Source organism: Belonocnema kinseyi, chromosome 2, assembly GCF_010883055.1.
Source record: "Belonocnema kinseyi isolate 2016_QV_RU_SX_M_011 chromosome 2, B_treatae_v1, whole genome shotgun sequence".
NCBI lineage: Eukaryota > Metazoa > Arthropoda > Insecta > Hymenoptera > Cynipidae > Belonocnema > Belonocnema kinseyi.
The window spans coordinates 100,127,455-100,145,847 of NC_046658.1; the positions used below are offsets into that span (position 1 = coordinate 100,127,455).

Sequence of the window (18,393 nt, forward strand, 5' to 3'; positions counted from 1 at the left end):
TGATTGGCCTGTAATTATTCGGGTCAGCTAAGTTGCCTATTTTCGGCAGGAGTATTGTGCGCCCTTCCACCAACCATTCCGGAATCGGCTCTTCCGACTTCAAATATGAGGTGAAATTACGGGCCAAATGCTGATGGGTTGAAGAAAACTTCTTCCACCAGAAGGTTTTGATACAATCTGGTCCCGGTGCGGAATAGTTCTTCATCCCTCTTAATACTTTTTTCACCTCCTCGGTAGTGATGGGTAGGCATTCTTTATCAGGTGTTATAAGGGCATCACATAACTCCTTGAAGCTATTTATATTTTCTGAGTCTTCTTCCAGTCTATGCTGCACTTCGTAGACTTCTCTCCAAAATGCTTCGAGCTCCTCTGGCTTGGGTGGGTGTTCGACAGTAACTGGAAGGTCTTGGAAGAGTCGAGATGGGTCAGAGAGAAACTGTTGATTTTCTCTGACCCACCTCTCCCTCCGCTCTAGACTTCTCTTAGCGTCAGATAGTATCCGTATTCTCTCAACAATATGCTGCTTGATGGTCAGCAGCTTTGACTTGTTAAGTGTGTGATAACGGGTCCGGAGTTCGCGCGCGAACTTTCGAACCTTGGCGGTTAAATTCCTGCCAATCACACACTGAATGCAGGACGCGTACTGTCTTGTCTAGCCTATCTTTATGGAAAGTTGATGCATTCGTCTTTTGGTCTTATGATCAAACGTTGGTTTTGTTTTACGGTTCGCACCGGCCAAAGCTCTCGCTGCATTATACACACAATAATTGATAGCCCAGAGGTCGGATTCTCCAGAAAAATGTCCACGAAGCTCGTAATCCATTTCAATCAGATCTTTAGGCTTGAGAGAAACATTGGTGTTGATGTTTCTCCGGGTCGTAAAGAATCGCTCTTCCTGTATTGGATACCTGTCCGCGGTTGTTCTTAGTGTCGCCTCTCTTTCTCTGTTGCCGGCTTGTTCTAGCTGTGGTAGAGTAGGCGTTCCGCTTACATAGCCGCTTTTTCGGAGTAGTTCAGCATGGTTTCGCAGACGTTGCTGCGAAAAGTGCGATAGCTCCGGGTGTTTCTCGCACCATAGAGCATGCAGCCGTGCCATTTTACCCCGTTCAGGGGCCACACTCGCATCGTAGCACGCTAGCAAGTCGTGATTCAGTCGCTCCGTCTACCCAAAGGTCTCGAGATCCCGCCAATTGATCGCACTGAATCCATTTTCATTGGCTCCCCCAGCTCCAGATTGGTCGGCATTGTTGGCCGACCCATTGTCGGGAGCCCTGCGCGTTCTGTTGTTTTGAACCGCACTTACTACAACTACGTTTGGTGTTGTCATTGTTGTTCCCACTTTTGTAGCACGAAAGCTTGATAATTAATTGAAAATGTGATATATATTTTTTATCAATGCAGAAATAGTTTTTTGTAATTTTTGTGACAATACCTGCTAATGAATACTTCTTTTTGCATTTAATTCCGTACTTACCCCCAAGGCGCTTGTAATTCGCAGTATTTTCTGTAAATTGTACAAAATTTTCTTTGACAATTTTTTCGCATTGAAAATAATTAAGTAATTGATTACTGGAAAGTAATAACATATGAAATGTAATTTAATAGTATAAAAAATTTCAAATAAATCATTGAATGTATTACTTTTTATTACAATCATTTATCAACTATTTATTTCTTATTACTTAATTTTGATGAATTAAACTATTTTATGATATTATTTAAATAACTTTTAGACACAATCAGTTTATGTAGTTACTTTTTTCATTCATTAATTTTTTCTTAATATTGAATTACGATTGATATGTAATTACTTTCGAGGAATCAATTAGTTAATTATTTTCAATGACAAAAAATAGTCACAGCATATTATGTACAATTTACGAAAATCAATGACAATTACAAGTGTCTTGGAGGAAAGTATAAAATTGAATGCAAAAAAAGTATTAATTAGAAAAATTGTTATAAAAAATTATTTAAAAAACGATTTGTTTATCGATATAAAATATATACATCACATTTTTAATCAATGATAAGTACTTTTTTCCAGCAAAGTAGTCAAAAAGTACTCAACAGTGGTTATAGCAATATTTTGTTATAAACAGTTATGAATAAAAATATTTTCTTACGGATAAAAAAATATTACACATTTGCAATCAATTACGGTGACTATTTTGCCACAAAGATGTAAAAAAATGGCCAAAAAGTAAACATAAGTAGTGATAGAAAACTTTTTTATAAACAATTATTTATTTATTAATGTCAAACGACGTATTATACATGATAAATGAATTATATACACTTATTTTTGACAAAAATTCCGAAATATGACCGTAGTTCTTCTTTGCGCTACGCTCAGATGCCTCTGCATGAAGAGTGCACTTTCCAAGGTCATATCTCGTGACCTATTTGGGCTAGGACACTTTTTTTATCTTACGCCAAATTGGCTCTACTTTCATTTATTCTCTAGGAACTTTATGGTGGGATTCGCATGAAATGAGATATTTTGCAAAAACACAACTCCTTCAATTTTAGTCAAAAATGCAAAAAAATTAGATTTTTGAAACCTACAATTCCCAAAATAGGTCTAAAAGACTTTTTTTTTAGATATACCTAGATTTTTGTAGACTCTAGTTCATCCTCTGGTACAATCAATGTAAACTGAATTAGGCAGGATTTATTTGGAAAAAACTAAAGACCACTTTATTGCCCGTAAAAACAGGCTAAAATGGCCCACTTTGAGGGGTCATAACTCATGACCTATCACAGCTAGGATATTGTTCTTTTTTTGTAATTACAGGATAATTGAGGCTATAGACTTTTCCGTGTAGTAATTATTTGCAAATATACACAGTGTTTTTTAAAACTTAGTGATTTTTCGCTGAAAATAAAAAAATTGGGACTTTTCAAAGTATCATAACTCGAAACTAATAGAAGTTAGCGGATTTTTGTTTGAACGAAATTGGTTCAGATTTTTGTTTTATTTCTTTTTTTTGTTGGCCATTTTGCTCTAAAATGCAATGGGAATTATCCTTCCATGCAAAAGTAACTTTTGGAACTGTTTAAAAGAAACCGGGTTTGGCAACTGATCTGTTCTAGCATTTTATAATGTCAAAAAGGACCCCAAAATAAAACTTTCTCATTAAAAACATTGCTGGTTGGATTTATTGTGGAATTTCACACTTTTTTCTGACGTAATGCCTGGACTAATTAAAAACGAAAATAAAGAACAAGTGCGCTTGGCTCATATTGCCTCATGTCTGGGGCGGGATGAGCCAGGCATTGGGCCAGATGAGTCACCTAATTAAATTATTTATTATATATTATTTGTAATTAAGAGTCTTCTTAAGTTTGATTATTTCAAAATGAAAACATATGTTATACATATCTTTCCAAAATTGAACGGAAAATTTTAAGTATTTAATACAAAATGATGCAATCTTTAATCCTAACCTCTACCGTAAATAACACTACAAAGAGTAATTAGAAAAACGAATTATATCCACATATCTTTCAATAATTAGATTACAGAAATAAATATAGCAATTTTTCGACTTGACTATGTAAATTCTCTCAGTAAAAGATAAATTCTACTATTCGTAAACTCCCAAATACTAGACTATTCTACTAGAATTACTGCATGACACCGAACTTCATATACATTGGAGTATTAAACCATTTTTTTAAACGTCTGCCGTATTTTCAAACCACAATAATGCTTTTCTTATTTTTATAGCATTTTACGAGTTTTAAAAGAAATTTATTTAAGAAAGACCCCAGAGAGTTAGTGCTCTCTCTTCTGGTTGACAGCAACTCATATTATTTTACCATACCTATAACAGCGCTGTCATACTTTTTCTGAGAATTTTTGACGACAAGATTAGTTTTTTATACGTTTACATTATTATTAACACCCCGCATAATCTCATAATATGTAACATTGCAACCTAACCTACTGACTGCTACACTAAGAAGTTAAGTTAATGCACAGGAAGAGGCGGCTCATTCCACTCCAGAACAGTCGGTCATTCCGCCCCATATGACACTTTTCAGTCAAATCAAAATTTCACTTATTTTGGTTTTACAATTATATATAAATCTGTTGAAAACTTAAGGTCTAATAAATAAGCTGTCCAAATAACCACTGGAAAAACATCTAATATGTGATTTTGCGTGATTCTTGAACCCTTCGAACAAATGCAAAATAGCAAAATACAGGTCTTACAATTTTTACTTTCGTTTTTCCAGATTTATTCAACATTAACCGAAAAATTAAAAAAAAAAGAAGTTTGATAATGTTTTTCCTGATATTAATACAAAAAACATTTACCACCGTAATATCCACGAAGGAATAATAAGGAGACCTAACTCCGTTCCCCCACTTAGCAATAGAAACATTACCGTAAGTGATACGCACATTACAGGAAGATCTTAGATTTGAGTGCGCAGGTGCGCAGTTGTCCTCTTCCTATACATGCAAAAGTGTGCGAGTGAGAAAGTTTGTCAAATTGACGTAAGTTGGAACGTTCTGTTTGTTTTTATGCAAGTGTCAGAAATGTGTTCTAAGTCATGAGGTGTCAAGTTCCGGGTTGTGGACGAAGTTACACGCCGAAGAAGGCAAATACACTTCTTTTTTTAAAGCCTTCACTGTAAGTACAATAAACGTCTAATAAATTTGATTGTTTTACCTAATTGTCATTGAGCCTTGAGAATCTTTAGCCTATTTATCATATTACAAATTTAAAAGGTACTTACCTATACGTTTCCTTCTCAAAATCTATACACACATTTTTCAAACAAGAACCGAAAATACTGTTTAAATATTTATTTTGTGTATATTTCGTATGATGATCAACAAAAGAACACAACCTCTAACTTACGTCAATTTGATAAACTTTCTCACTCGCACACTTTTCCATGTATAGGAAGAGGACAACTGCGCACCTGCGCACTCAAACACATTCAGTTGGGTCTCCTTATTATTCCTTCGTGGTAATATCCGTAGAAAAGACTCGAGTTACGCGTAACTAACCAACCCTGGCCATGATATATCTTTATTTAAGAGCGATCCACACAGTCCTTAACGTAGAGAGTATTTAGATTATTAACTAATCAGAACAGACGTTTCGGAAGGTCTGTTCTGGTTGGTTAAGACAAGTTCGTATGTATGAATAATGTATAAGGCTACCAAATTATGGAACCCGTGTCAAAAACAGAAGAACTTTTTGGCATTATTTGAAAAAAATGCCCGATACCGGAAACATTCTCATTGCACGTTTCGCACTCGTTTTCGTCATTAACGATTTGATTAAAATTTTTTTTTTTCTTGTTAGACTACTGAGCATGTCGCAGGTGAAATAAACGAAGTCAGAATTACACAAAAACAAAGATTCACTTTATTGCAACATTGAGATGCACATAAGAAAACAGTCGGTCAACGAGTGCCGCACATAGCATCTTAACTTCGCAAAGTCGGCACGGCGACAGGCGGGTCAACGCATGCGTCGCTCATACACACATATTCCACAGGCCAACATGGTTTGTTGTTGAAAAGTGAAGGGTCATTTGCAAAGTAATTTTTTACGTAGAATCCGAATCCGGAGTCTGAATTGACCAATCGCGTCAGGATTTTAAGATATTTTAGGTTACGTACCCAAGAATGGCGTTTTTGGCTACTTTTGAGGCTATGTACAGAAGACACAAAAGTTTTTGGATTTTTTCTTCAATTGTATTATATATTACTGCTCTTTCTCAATTTGAAAGTCGCAGAGTTCAATTGCCATTTTTCTTTACCAATCACTTATTCATCAATTATCATCTTATCACTTATTTATATCACTTTCATTACTTTAAACACGACTTCACCGATATTATCCGCCATGATGGAAATGAATTCGCACACGCGTGCATGTGATCCCACTGAACGATTGCGCATGCGTGGTTGCATATTTCGTTGGTCTAACTTAATAGTTTTGTCGGCTAAAGAAAAATTTTCCCAGAACAACAAAATAAGGTTTAACAAAATAATGTTGTGTTAAGAACCAAATATTTTGTTTGGCCAACAAAATAATTTTGTGCTAATGACCAAAATTTTGCACTGACAACAAAAACTGCTGAAACAAATGATTTTATTGCAATTACTGATTTTTTTCTTATTAAATGACATCCTATAGAATCATACATACTGCTCCCATGCGCAAAGCCTAAGATTCCACTGTAAGGTTTTTTTTTATACGTGTGATGGTGTAAAACTTACGCTGAATTATTGAGAAAATAGGATATATCAAGAATAAAATACTGAGTAGTTTAGCTGAAATATAAGTGAACTGTAACACTTTATTAAAATCATCACATATTTGAATTGAAGAAAGTATGCCGAATGGAAACGCCTCATAAATGTTTCAAAGTGTCAATCATATCTGAGCTTTTCGTAAAATTGTAGCAAGCAACCCAGTGGGTACAAAGTTTGGCGACGTCTTTACTACATCGTTACGACATCGTTACGACATATTTAGGACAACTTTACGACATCCTATGGCCATGTCGTTAAGGTGTCTTTACGATATCGTAAATAAGTCGTATGATCTGACGATGTATTTACGATATCGCAAAGACACCGAAATGACAACGACATAGGATGTCGTAAAGATGTCGTAATGATGTCGTTAAGACGTCGCCAAATTTTTTGCCTACTGAAAATTTGTAATGTAGTTGGCGCTTAAATTTTCCCATAACAGAGGTGGCGCTGATTATTCAATTAAAATTCACATTGCGAGTATCAGAGATTAAGAATCTGTCGTTTCATGAATGTTTCGTTCCTAATTATTACAATTTTGCGTAGGCGCACATACTATTTTTTTAAAATTATTTATCTACATCGCCACCCCAAAGACTTTACGTAATTTATGCCTAACCACCAAAAATTGTTTAATAACCCAGCGTGCACAAAATTTAGCGACGTATTTACGACATCGTTACGACATCTTTACGATATCGTAAAGAGATCGTCAGACCATCCGACATATTTACGATATCCTAAAGACGATTTAACGACATGGACATAGGATGTCGTAAAGTTGTCGTAACGATGTCGTAAAGACGTCGCCAAATTTTGTGCCCACTGGGAAATGAGCATGTGAAATAAACAATATGAAAAAAAGCTGTCTCGTTTAACTTCATGCATTTCTATTGTATAATTACAGAACCAATTACGCTTAAAGATCTAATGAGCAGAGATTCTAGAAGTTCTTCTTCTCGTCCTGCAGTACGTCTTAATTCTATTTTGTATCGACTTCGTCCCAATGAAAAATACGCAGTGTATAATAACGTAGTACTTGCGAAAATCAACCACATACAGAACGCTATCTTCGCAGAAAAAGATGAAACGGGTTACGTTGTATACCGGAATGGTGGAGCTGAACACTTTTCGCCCCAGGCATGGATGATGGAAATGGTTTGCTTCTCTCAACTTAAGTCAGAAGTAGGTACCCTTAAAAACTGAAGCTCTATTCTTGTATAGCTTAATCTTTTGCGTGTCGTGTTTTTGAATATAAGTTCATGCTGTTATTTTCAATGTAAAAAAGATTCTGGGTTCCAGTTAAAGGTAAGTTACTTTTGAAATGGAACTAGATATCTTTTTCGTTAATGTTTCAAAATGTAACTTAGTAGTTTTAAACCAAAAACTTTTCCTGTAAAACGAACGAACTTTCTATCGCTATAGAATATTCCGCAATATCCCATGTAGAAATACACCACCGGCACAGTACCGGCCCAGTGGAGCCTTCCGGAGTTCCAGTACTGGCCAGCCAGTACTGGAACTCCTGTCGCGGGTTACTCCGAAACCCAAAAAATGCTGGAAAAAAATTATTTGTGGTAATATTGCCCGTTTTTCATAATCTGAAGAATTGATTAAAGCCGGTTCAAAATCGATGTGCGCAGTAGTTTTCGCATTTGTGGTTCTTTTTTTACGATTTTTCACTAATTTTGTCTGAGTTAGTGTGTGTTTCTTCATCATCTGCAAATGAAATTTCTGAGTCATCACCTGTCGGCCCGCGCGACTCTCCTTTAAATAATAAAGTCAGCGTAAACATTATTCTTTTAAAGTTGAATTGTTTTTGCTGCATTGAAAAGCCTTTTAGCCGTCTCCATACATTCGGAATCAGATGTCCTAATCTGGTTAGAATTCGAGATTTCTTTAACCCGTAGCGGACCGAGTGAACGGAAAGGATACTCTATAGAATATCCTTTCCGTTCACTCGGTGCGCTAGGGTCACTTAGGCAAATCTGCTCCTAATTTTTTATCTACTGATTTTTACATTTCAAACTACCTATCACTAGAATAAGAAGGAGGAGAAACAGCGTTGGTCGAATTTCAATTCTTTTCGCTGATTGGTTACTATTTTGACGCGTTTATTTGAAGCGGATAATCGAATCTGCTATACGTCCGGATTGTACTTAAAAACCTATTCTTTGTTTAGAGTTCGATTTTTGCACCACTGGCATAGTACTGCCCCCAACTGTTAGTCAGTACTGGAAAAACAACCGCCTGCCCGTACTGATGGGCAGTACTGAATCAGTACTAAGCCGGTGATGAACTTTGGCACATTACCGACATTTCCAGCTGGAATACTAGTCAGTTCCTAAAATAAAACATTCTTTTAACCGAAAAAATTCAATATATTTTTTTAAAATTTGAATCATTCTGGATTTTCCGAGTAAAATTAGGATAATTTTAGAAAAATTCTGTTACAATTACGGAATTTTCTATACATTGTATCTGAAAGTTTTGAAGCTCGCAACTGGGTAAATTTCAAAATATTGTGAACAGTATTCATTCACAGATTAAAAATTACAAAATTTAGAAAAAGTTTACATCGGGATGACTAGCATATATCTTGATTTCGGGCTAGTTCTCCCAAAATTTGAGATGAATAGCCCACGATGAAAAATGCTATTTACCCCAAAATTCGGAACAACTAGACGCAGCCAAAAACAAGTAAAATATATTTTTTACGTTAAAGAGGACAAAAAAATCATACGAAGATTTGAAAACTAATCAGTATCGCCAATAAACAAATGTAGCCGTCCACATGAATAGTTCCCTTACGGCTTAGTGAACCCTATTAATTGAGAAACAAGTCACAGGGGCATTTTGAATTTGAATCTTCGAAAACCCGCTTTTCGAGAAAAACGCATGTAATCTTGGCGATTTCCGTAACTATACATGTTATATTTTTTCTCTTAACATAAAATATGCCTACTTGTGGTTACTTTCTGGATATAAGATTAGTACCAGTTCATTCGCTATAGTGTCCAGTATCGACTTTCAATCAGACGCGAAAATAATCATTTATATATAGTTAAAAGTTTGTCATAAGGAGGACACGCACCGACGCAAGGACGACCGCCTTCTGCATTTTCCCCGCAAGTTTTTTAGCATATTATTTATACGCAGGGATGGTTTTTTGGCTATTAATCAGTGAAATCTTTGCACCTTTAGGAGCGCTAATGATAAGGACGATTAGCTTAACAGAATATTCCGGGTACAACCACCGCAACTCCCTTATTGTCTGCTGGCACGAAATTTGGCGACATCGTTACGACACCTCTTTGACAACTTTAAGACATCCGATATCCATGTCGTTAAGGTGTCTTTACGATATCCTAAATACGTCGCATAAATTCACAGTGTCTTTACGATATCGTAACGACACCGTAACGACATGGACATAGAATGTCGTAGAGTTGTCGTAAAGATGTCCTAACGATGTCGTAAATACGTCACCAAATTTGTGTCCACTGGGCGTCGAACTTTTTATTGTCTACAATTCACTCTATTTCCCTAGGAGCATTTGGCGGAGCGATATTAAGATTAAGGCGGTAAGAATGACAGAGATGTTAGTAAAGCTCTCCTAGTGCCGCATTGTGCCTTTGGATGTAAATTTTTAATGCATTGGTTGGACAACTATGTAGATAGAATGCGTCCTAGATGCTCGGGGTCTGCGTGACACGCCCTGCAGCTATCATCAGAGATGTCTTGGCTCAAAATGTGGTGACGGTATGTTAAGGTGTAAATGACACTATTTTGACATGCCAAAATGCAAAACCTTCCATGCCTGACTTCAATCCGTGTGATTTAAGGAAAGAAAAAGTTAGCTCACACGACATTGACTGATCCTCAACATTTCTTTAGAAGATGCCGTGCAATTTAAAGAAAAAGGGTCCCTTCCATTTGCGACTCTATTTGCTGTACCCAGAATAATCCTGCCGTGAAGACATTCAAGATTCAATAATCCGCGAACACCTCGACGAGCTCAGGGTCTTCAGTGATGCCATTCAGTTTTCCTCGCTTCAAATCAACCTTGGCGCATTTTTCTAACCCAAATTACATTCCAATTTCTTTAGGGTATCGTTCGACAACCCCCTGAGCTAGATGTAGTTGCTCTTTATTTTTAGCATAGTTCTTAAGATCAACCATGTAAAATACATGATCGACCTTGTGCTTTCATCTTGTGACAGATAAGCCTATGGGAGGTCGAATCGAAAGTTTTTCGTTAATCAATCCAGGCCATCGATAAGTCACGCTGGTAGGATGCTGCATCTTTGCAGACACATTTATTGATGAGCACGTTCTCCCGACATCCTGCTACGCCTTTCTTTGTGCCGCGTTGTTCATACATTGCTTGTCACACAGGTCCGATTGTCCGAACAATGCTATCATTTAGGATAGCTGTGAAGATGGTATACAGTGTGTTTAGACAAGTGATTGGACGGTAATTGTTCGGGTCAGCTAAGTTGCCCATTCGCGGCAGGAGAACTGAGCGCCCTTCTACCAACCACTTCAGAATTGGTTCTTCCGACTTTAAATATGAGGTGTCAATACGGACCAGGTGCTGATGGGTTGAAGGAAACCTCTTCCACCAGAAGCTCCTTGAAGTTATTTATGTTCTCTGAGTCTTCGTCCAGTCCAAAATGCTTCAAACTCCTCTGGTTTGGGCAAGTAGTCGACAGTAACTGGTGGGTCTTGCTAGAGTCAAAACGGGTTAGAGAGAAACTGTTGGTTTCGCTGACGCACATCTCTCTCCACTCTAAACTTCTCTAAGCGTCAGATAGTATTTGTATTCTCTCAACAATATTCTACCTGCTGGTCAGCAGCTTTGACTCGTTAAGAAACGTGTGACAAAGGATCCGAAGTTTGCGCGCGAACTTTCGAACCTTTCGCGGTATAATTCCTAATAGTTGTTATGTAGTTTATCACACGCTGAATGCAGGACGCGCACTGTCTTGTCCACCCTATATTTGTGGAGAGTTGATGTATTCGTTTTTTGGTCTTATAATCAACCGTTGGTTTTGTTTTACGGTTCGCATCATCCAAAGCTCTCGTCGCATTATAAACACAACAATTGATAATCCAGAGGTCGGACTCTTTAGAAAAATATCCACGAAGGTCGTCATCCTTTTAGGCCAGATCTTTACGCTTGAGAGAAACCTGGATGTTGATATTTGTCTGGGTAATGAACCATATCTCTTCCTCGATTGGATGTCTGCCCGCGCTTGTTCTTAGTGTCGCCTCTCCTTCTCTGTTGCCGGCTTGTTCTGGCTGTGGTAGACTAGGCGCTCCGCTTACATAGCCCCTTTTTTGGAGAAGTTCGGCATCCGTCCACCTAAAAGCTCCGAGATTCCGCCGATCCATCGAATTGATATGTATATATTCCTTTTTTTATTTTCGGATTTGAATCCTCTAGATTCTCAAGAATTGAACCGAAAGGCCTGTGACAAAGCCACTGAACGCATTCTCAAGTTGCGGATACCAAGAGTACCAAGAGTTTCTGTTGAATATGGTTTCAATGAAGAATAAGCCCAGGGGTGATTTCGAAGGAATTATTCCCCAAGAGGAGACGAAGCAACCGTGCAGAAAACTGAATAGCACCTCGATAAGGTGAAAAGTGCGATCTCCAAATTGCGCAATTTAGAGGTTGTAGATGCAATAAAAGCCAAACCTTAAATTTTCAGAAAGTTACTTTTTATTAATTTAAGTAGGCTGTTGTTGCTTATAAAATCAGTTGCGGCAATAATTTAGTTATAATGAAATTAAATTGTATAGAAATCAAATAATCGAGATTTGTATATGGTGGATTTTTCTCCCACGGATTTCTTTAAGTTTTTATGTTTTCAAGCATTTTACTCATTTTAATCAATATGCTTTCCAGAAATATTGAATTTCATTCCCAAAATTTTATATATCCTTCACAGGACATTATGTGGATATCCTAAGAGGAGGAAATCTCGATATTTTTTGAAAAACCACGAATATCTTAGGTGTTTTGAGGATATTTTTCAGGATATCCCACGTCCTACTAAAATTCCAACGATATCATTTGTTGTGAGGGAAAATCCTACATTAAATAAGCATACTAGATTTATAAACAATTTTAGAATTTTAAATTATTACGAAAAATTTGTATTTGTATAAAATTTGTATAAAACAAAACATACAAAAATTATAAGAAAATTTAAAAAAAAATTTATGGTTAAAAATTAATTTTTTCGGCCTTTTCGAATTTACAAAATTTTCCTGAAACCCGGAAAACAGGAAATTTAGTAGTTGAACAAATGTAAGCGTTCGATTGAAACTTTATAAATTATTTTCAATTTTAAAATAATTTAAATTAAATAGACTGATAATTAAATTGTTTTGAAACTGCGAATTGAAAATTTTAATTAAAGAAAAGGCATTTTTCAAATATTTAGCAGTATCGGATTCTTTATTTAAAATAAGCAATTAAAAATCAAATATTTGAAACCAAACAATTTGAAAGTGAATTGTTTCCAATGGAAAGTCTTGAATCGTTATTGATCGCAAAGTTTAACCTTTTAAGATAAGAATGTTAATTTTCTAATTTTGTTGAATTTTGAAACTGCAAATGAAATTTTTAATTTTTAATTTATAAATAAGAACTGAAAAATTTTGTATTGCAAACGACATTAAATTAAAAATTTGATTTTAAACGATAAATTGAAAAATTTCTAAGTTTTAATGTTTCTAATCTAAAATTGCTTTAAAATTATATAATTTTCCAAATTTGAAAATGTATTGATTCATTTTTCCATTTAGAGCATGGAAAATGAAAACGTAGACTTATATGTCATTTCATTTAAAATTATTCCATTGAATGGTATGAAGAGCTTCCATTTTATACTCGTAAATTATTCAGCGTTTGAATGAAATAAAATTTAAGCTGCAATGTCAATAGTTTATAATTCAAACTTCAGGGCGATAATACGATCAAGACTTTACTAGAAAAATCAAAAAAATCTTTTACTTTTATTCAGGCAACAGAAGACAGATTGATTACCTGTCCTAAGTTTTGGTCAGAAAATTTCAAAGACCATTGAATCGTACAATTTTATAATCATAATTTGACGCAGAAAATGAAAATTTCTATCTAAATTTGTGACCATATATTTCTCAGATCTGATCAGGAATTTCCATTATTTACCCGTATTTTTCAAGGTGCACAAGATTTCAGGCAAATTCCCGGATATCCCGCGTCGCTAGACACCTTGATTTTATAATGCCCAATTTCACACTTTTTAATTTTGAGATTATAAATTTGACAAATTTAAATTCTTTTAAAAGATTATTTAATTTTGAACGTTACGATAATAATTTATAAATTAGAAGTTTTAATTTTTAATGTTTAAATGTGAGACGATCTAATTATAAAAGTTTTATTACAAAGCTATTAAAGCTTGTAAAAGAAATATATTTGTGTTGAGTGAAAGAAAATTTAGTTTAAAAATTAATACAACAATCATTATTATTTCACTCAAATTGAAATATAATTTCCAGTTTCTAAAATATTTTTAATATACAAAATTTAACTCTTGGGTATTCACCATGATTTTTAGAAAGTAACGTATCAAGACACTGAATTGAAAAATTAGTTAAAACCAATTCTTCTACTTTCCAAAAGGTTTAAAATATGAAATAAAACAAATTTTTTATTGAAAGCTCTTGTTAATACATTAATTTACATACGTACTTAAATCTTTCTGTAGAGAACGAAAACTCGGTTTATTCTCCAGGAAGGTGAGAGGATACATTTTTTTTAATAGATTTTACAGAAAATCTTATATGATTCGAGAAAGTTGCATACGATTTTAAGAATTTTCTCTAATTTTAGAGAAAAAATTCCAGTAAATTAAATATAAATATCACAGTTTAAAATTTACATAGAATTATTAAAAATAGCAGATTATTTTTCACATTCACAAAGTGAGTCTTGCTATGTGCAAAATAATCCGACACCGTACTTTCAAGATTTTTATCATATTTAATTAACATTAAAAATACATGTTTGAGGTAGAATGAAATTATACATTTTGAATTTGATTCTAATTTTCTATAAACAAATTTAATCACTTTTTTAAAATGAAAATAACACTTTTGTGACTTTTCTTTAAAAAAATTAAAACAAAGAATCAAAGCATTAATCGCATTATTAAATTCAGATCTACATCCATTTTCCAGTTCTTTTAAATTCTTTTAAATCCCCTTAAAAACCATTGAATTCAATGGGTTTTATTTAAATTTTCAATTTTTTAAATTCAATTTGAAGACGTTTAAATTCACCTTGAATTCTTATGTATTTTATCAGATTTTTATTCACCAATTCTATTTCACTAATTTTATATGGGTTCCTTATATTTTTTGAGATGAATAACTCTCAAGAAGAAAAATGGCAAAAATCTGGGATATACGTATAGCTTATTTAAATTTGAAAACAGTTCTTGATACAATCACCCTGTCAATTGTATGTACATTTTACTGAAATTATATAAGTCTACTCCTTCCAAAATCACTTTCATACATTACTGACAAAATTAAATCTTTATCTACTATGCGATAACTTTATTTTTATTACATCAATTAAATTGTGTATTTTGTGCAGTAAAGGTTGAGAAGAATTTAAGTAAGTTATTTGAAACGTTGAAGAATTTTCAAGCTTTGACGATGTCAAAATAACGAACTTTGATAAATTTTTGATTTTGGGATACTGTCGTATCGCAACTGTGCTTGCGACGCACACATGAGTAGCGCGTAGCGCGGCGCCACGTCCGTGTATTTCAAACACGAAGGATTAATAAGGAGACCCAACTGCCAGTGGGAAGCCTTTCAAAACTGGCAATAGAAACATTACCGTAAGTGGTGGGCTCATTAGAGGAAGATCTTAAATTTTCGTGCGCAAGTGCGCAGTTCCCCGTGGCCAAAAAATTTGGCGAAGTCTTTAGGACATCGTTACGACATCTTGACGAGAACTTTACGACATCCTATGTCCATGTTGTTTCGGTGTCTTTGCGATATCGTAAAGACATCGACAGATCATACGACATATTTACGATATCGTAAAGACACCTTAACTACATGGACATAGGATGTCGTAATATTGCCGTAAAGTTGTCGTAAAACGGTCGTAAAGATGTCGCAACGATGTTGTAAAGACGCCGCCAAACTTTGTGCCCACTGGGCTGTGCTCTTTCTATAAATGGAAAGGTGTGCGAGTTAGAAAGTTTGTAAAATTGACGCGATCTTAGATAACTAGATCGATTACATTTTTAATTATACAGGTTTTTTACGTAAAAAATCTTTGAAAGTGTTAGAAAAAAACTATATTCTTTATTCCAACGTACGATTTCAAAAATAATAATGTACTACAATTTCAAGATTTCATGATCAAACAATTTCATTAGAGTTTACATACTTACCACTTTTATAATGCACTCTTTTAACGCAACAAGTCTGCCAGTGGTCGCAAAGTTCGGCGACGTCTTTACGACATGGTTACGACATCTTTACTACAACTTGGCGACATTCTATGTCCATGTCGTTAAGGTCCCTTCACGGTATCGTAAATAAGTTGTATGATCTGACGATATCTTTACGATATCGCAAAGACACCGAAACGACATGGACATAGTATGTCGTAAAAATGTCGTAAAGATGTCGTAAAGACGTCGCCAAATTTTCTGCCAACTGGATCTTAACGCTGAAATTCTTCACTTAACCAGATCAATACACACTTTAATAATTTAAATAATTATAACTTGCAATTGAAAAAATTTGGTCACCTGCATCAAAACAAATAAACATAACCCCTCTAAACTTACGTCAATTTGACCAACTTTCTCACTCGCACACATTTCCGTGTATAGAAAGAGGACAACTGCGCACCTGTGCACGAAAATGTAAGATCTTTCTATAAGGTGCCTAACACATACGGTACTGTTTCTATTGCCAAGTGGCGAAACGAAGTTAGATGTTCTTATTATTCCTTCGTAATTTCAAAAAAACACAGTAGAGTCATTTAATTTTAAGATACCTAGAACCGTTGTTCTTACAGCGGAGATGTATTTCTCTTTAACTTATTCGTAATAATCATTTTGAACTTTTACGGCATCGACTTTTAATTCTTATTATCAGTTTTGTAATTATGACAGAACAGTGCGAAATGATTGACAGAATAGTTATTGTTAATTCACCGAATTTATTTCATAACCGCCACAACGTAACTAGTTCAGTGATTCCTCAAGCACAAATTTTGTCCGTGCAAAAAAATTACATTTGTCACAGTTACAGATACTGAAAAAATTTAGCTATAGTGACTAAATCGCTAGTCATTTAAAAAGGTAGCTAAGTTACTACTACCACCACCAAAGAAATATCTAGTTCCCAGCAAACATGGTTGCAAAACAGATCTGTAACTGTTCTAGAACACAAAAGATTTTGTTCTAGAACAGGTTAGTAACTGGCTACGAACATGCGAGTAACTATGTCATCTCACATACGCGACAATATTTCTGTAACAGTTCTAGAACGCTGTGAAGTACGATCTGTAACAATTCTAGAACAACTCTAGAATTTGATTACCAGTCTTATGTAACAATTCTGTAACATATCTAGGACTCTGGGACAAACGATGTGTAACATTTCGAGAACAATTTTAGAACTCAATTACAAATGTTGTATAACAAATCTGTAACACATCTAGAACGCTGTGACAACTAATCTGTAACATTGCTAGAACAATTATAGAACTTCATTACAAATGTTGTATAACAAATCTGTAACAGAAAGAGAACGCTGCGCTGTGACAATCGATCTGTAACATTTCTAGAACAGTTCTAGAACTCAATTACAAATGTTGTAAAACAAATCTGTAACAGATCTAGAACACGCCTTTAACAGGATTCTAGAACTTCGATATAACAATATTACGGCACAGTCCTAGAAAAAACTTGGAACAAATGTTACAGAACGTCTGTGGTTGGTCAATTCTAGAACAATAACGTAACAACTGTTCTAAAACAGTTATTAATCTTTGTCTCTAATTCGTTATACAACACACTTGTAACAGGGTTCTAGAACCCTCTTGCAACAGGGTTGTAGAACTTCGATATAACACTATTACACCACAGTTCTAGAACAAACTTGAAACAAATATTATAGAACGTCTGTGATCAGTTTATTCTTGAAGAATTCTGTAGCAACTGTTACAGAACAGTGCTGTTACATAGTTCGAGAACAGTTCTTCCACAATTTTGTCACAGTGTTCTAGAACACTGGTACCTTTTTTATTCTAGAACAGTTCGGTCACAATTTTGTTACAGTGTTCTAGAACAATGTTACCTTTTTGTTCTAGAACACTAACTAGTTAAAATAAACTAGTAATTTCTCATCGCACTGTTGGGATCCCACCAATGATCTCATTTTAGTTCCACTCGCGACTGTCTTTTCTAAACATTACATTTTAATACCTGAAATGAGTTCTGAAATAATGCTTTTTTTACAGAATAAATGGGTGTGTAATGTAGCTAACCACCTCTGGCAGCGCCACCCTTATGTTCGACAAAGACAGGCAGAACGTGACGCTGCAGCGGGGCGTGTCCCTCACCGATATTAAAAATTACCTACAATTACATTAATGTACTATCAATATCTCTTCAGCAGAATCTCCTGATACACCATATTACTCCAACATATTATAACCAACCGTTAATAATCTTTTTCGTTTTTATTGTGGTGTAAGTGATTCTTACAGAAAAATACAATTTTTGTCAAAATATCTATGTAGATTCTGATTTTTACTTTTAAATCAATATTTTGAAAATTCAGGAGAAGAATTATTTATAAATAGAAGTATTTTTTAGTTGGTCCCTTTTTTATGTATTTGTCTTTAAACCAATTTCAAAAATGATTAAAACAGTAAAATACAAATAAAATTAATCCTATATTTGTTCACATTCTTATAATTTATGATTGAGAAGGTATTAGAATTGTTTGAAATTTCGCTCTTCAGTTTGTTAACGTATCTCCATATTGTGAGACCACTTGAA

At 34.7% G+C, this 18,393-nt stretch overlaps 1 protein-coding gene across 2 annotated transcripts in view; it reads left to right on the forward strand.

Moving 5' to 3' along the window:
* Nucleotides 1-18,007, forward strand: part of LOC117168259 — a 42,588-nt gene extending 24,581 nt beyond the window's left edge. For both annotated transcript variants that reach the window (XM_033353762.1, XM_033353763.1), the window contains exons 3-4: nt 7,200-7,477; nt 17,850-18,007. In XM_033353762.1, coding sequence (XP_033209653.1) covers nt 7,200-7,477; nt 17,850-17,960 — 389 coding nt within the window. In that variant the 3' untranslated portion in view covers nt 17,961-18,007. The remainder of the gene's footprint in view (nt 1-7,199; nt 7,478-17,849) is intronic.
* Nucleotides 18,008-18,393: the final 386 nt, after the last annotated feature.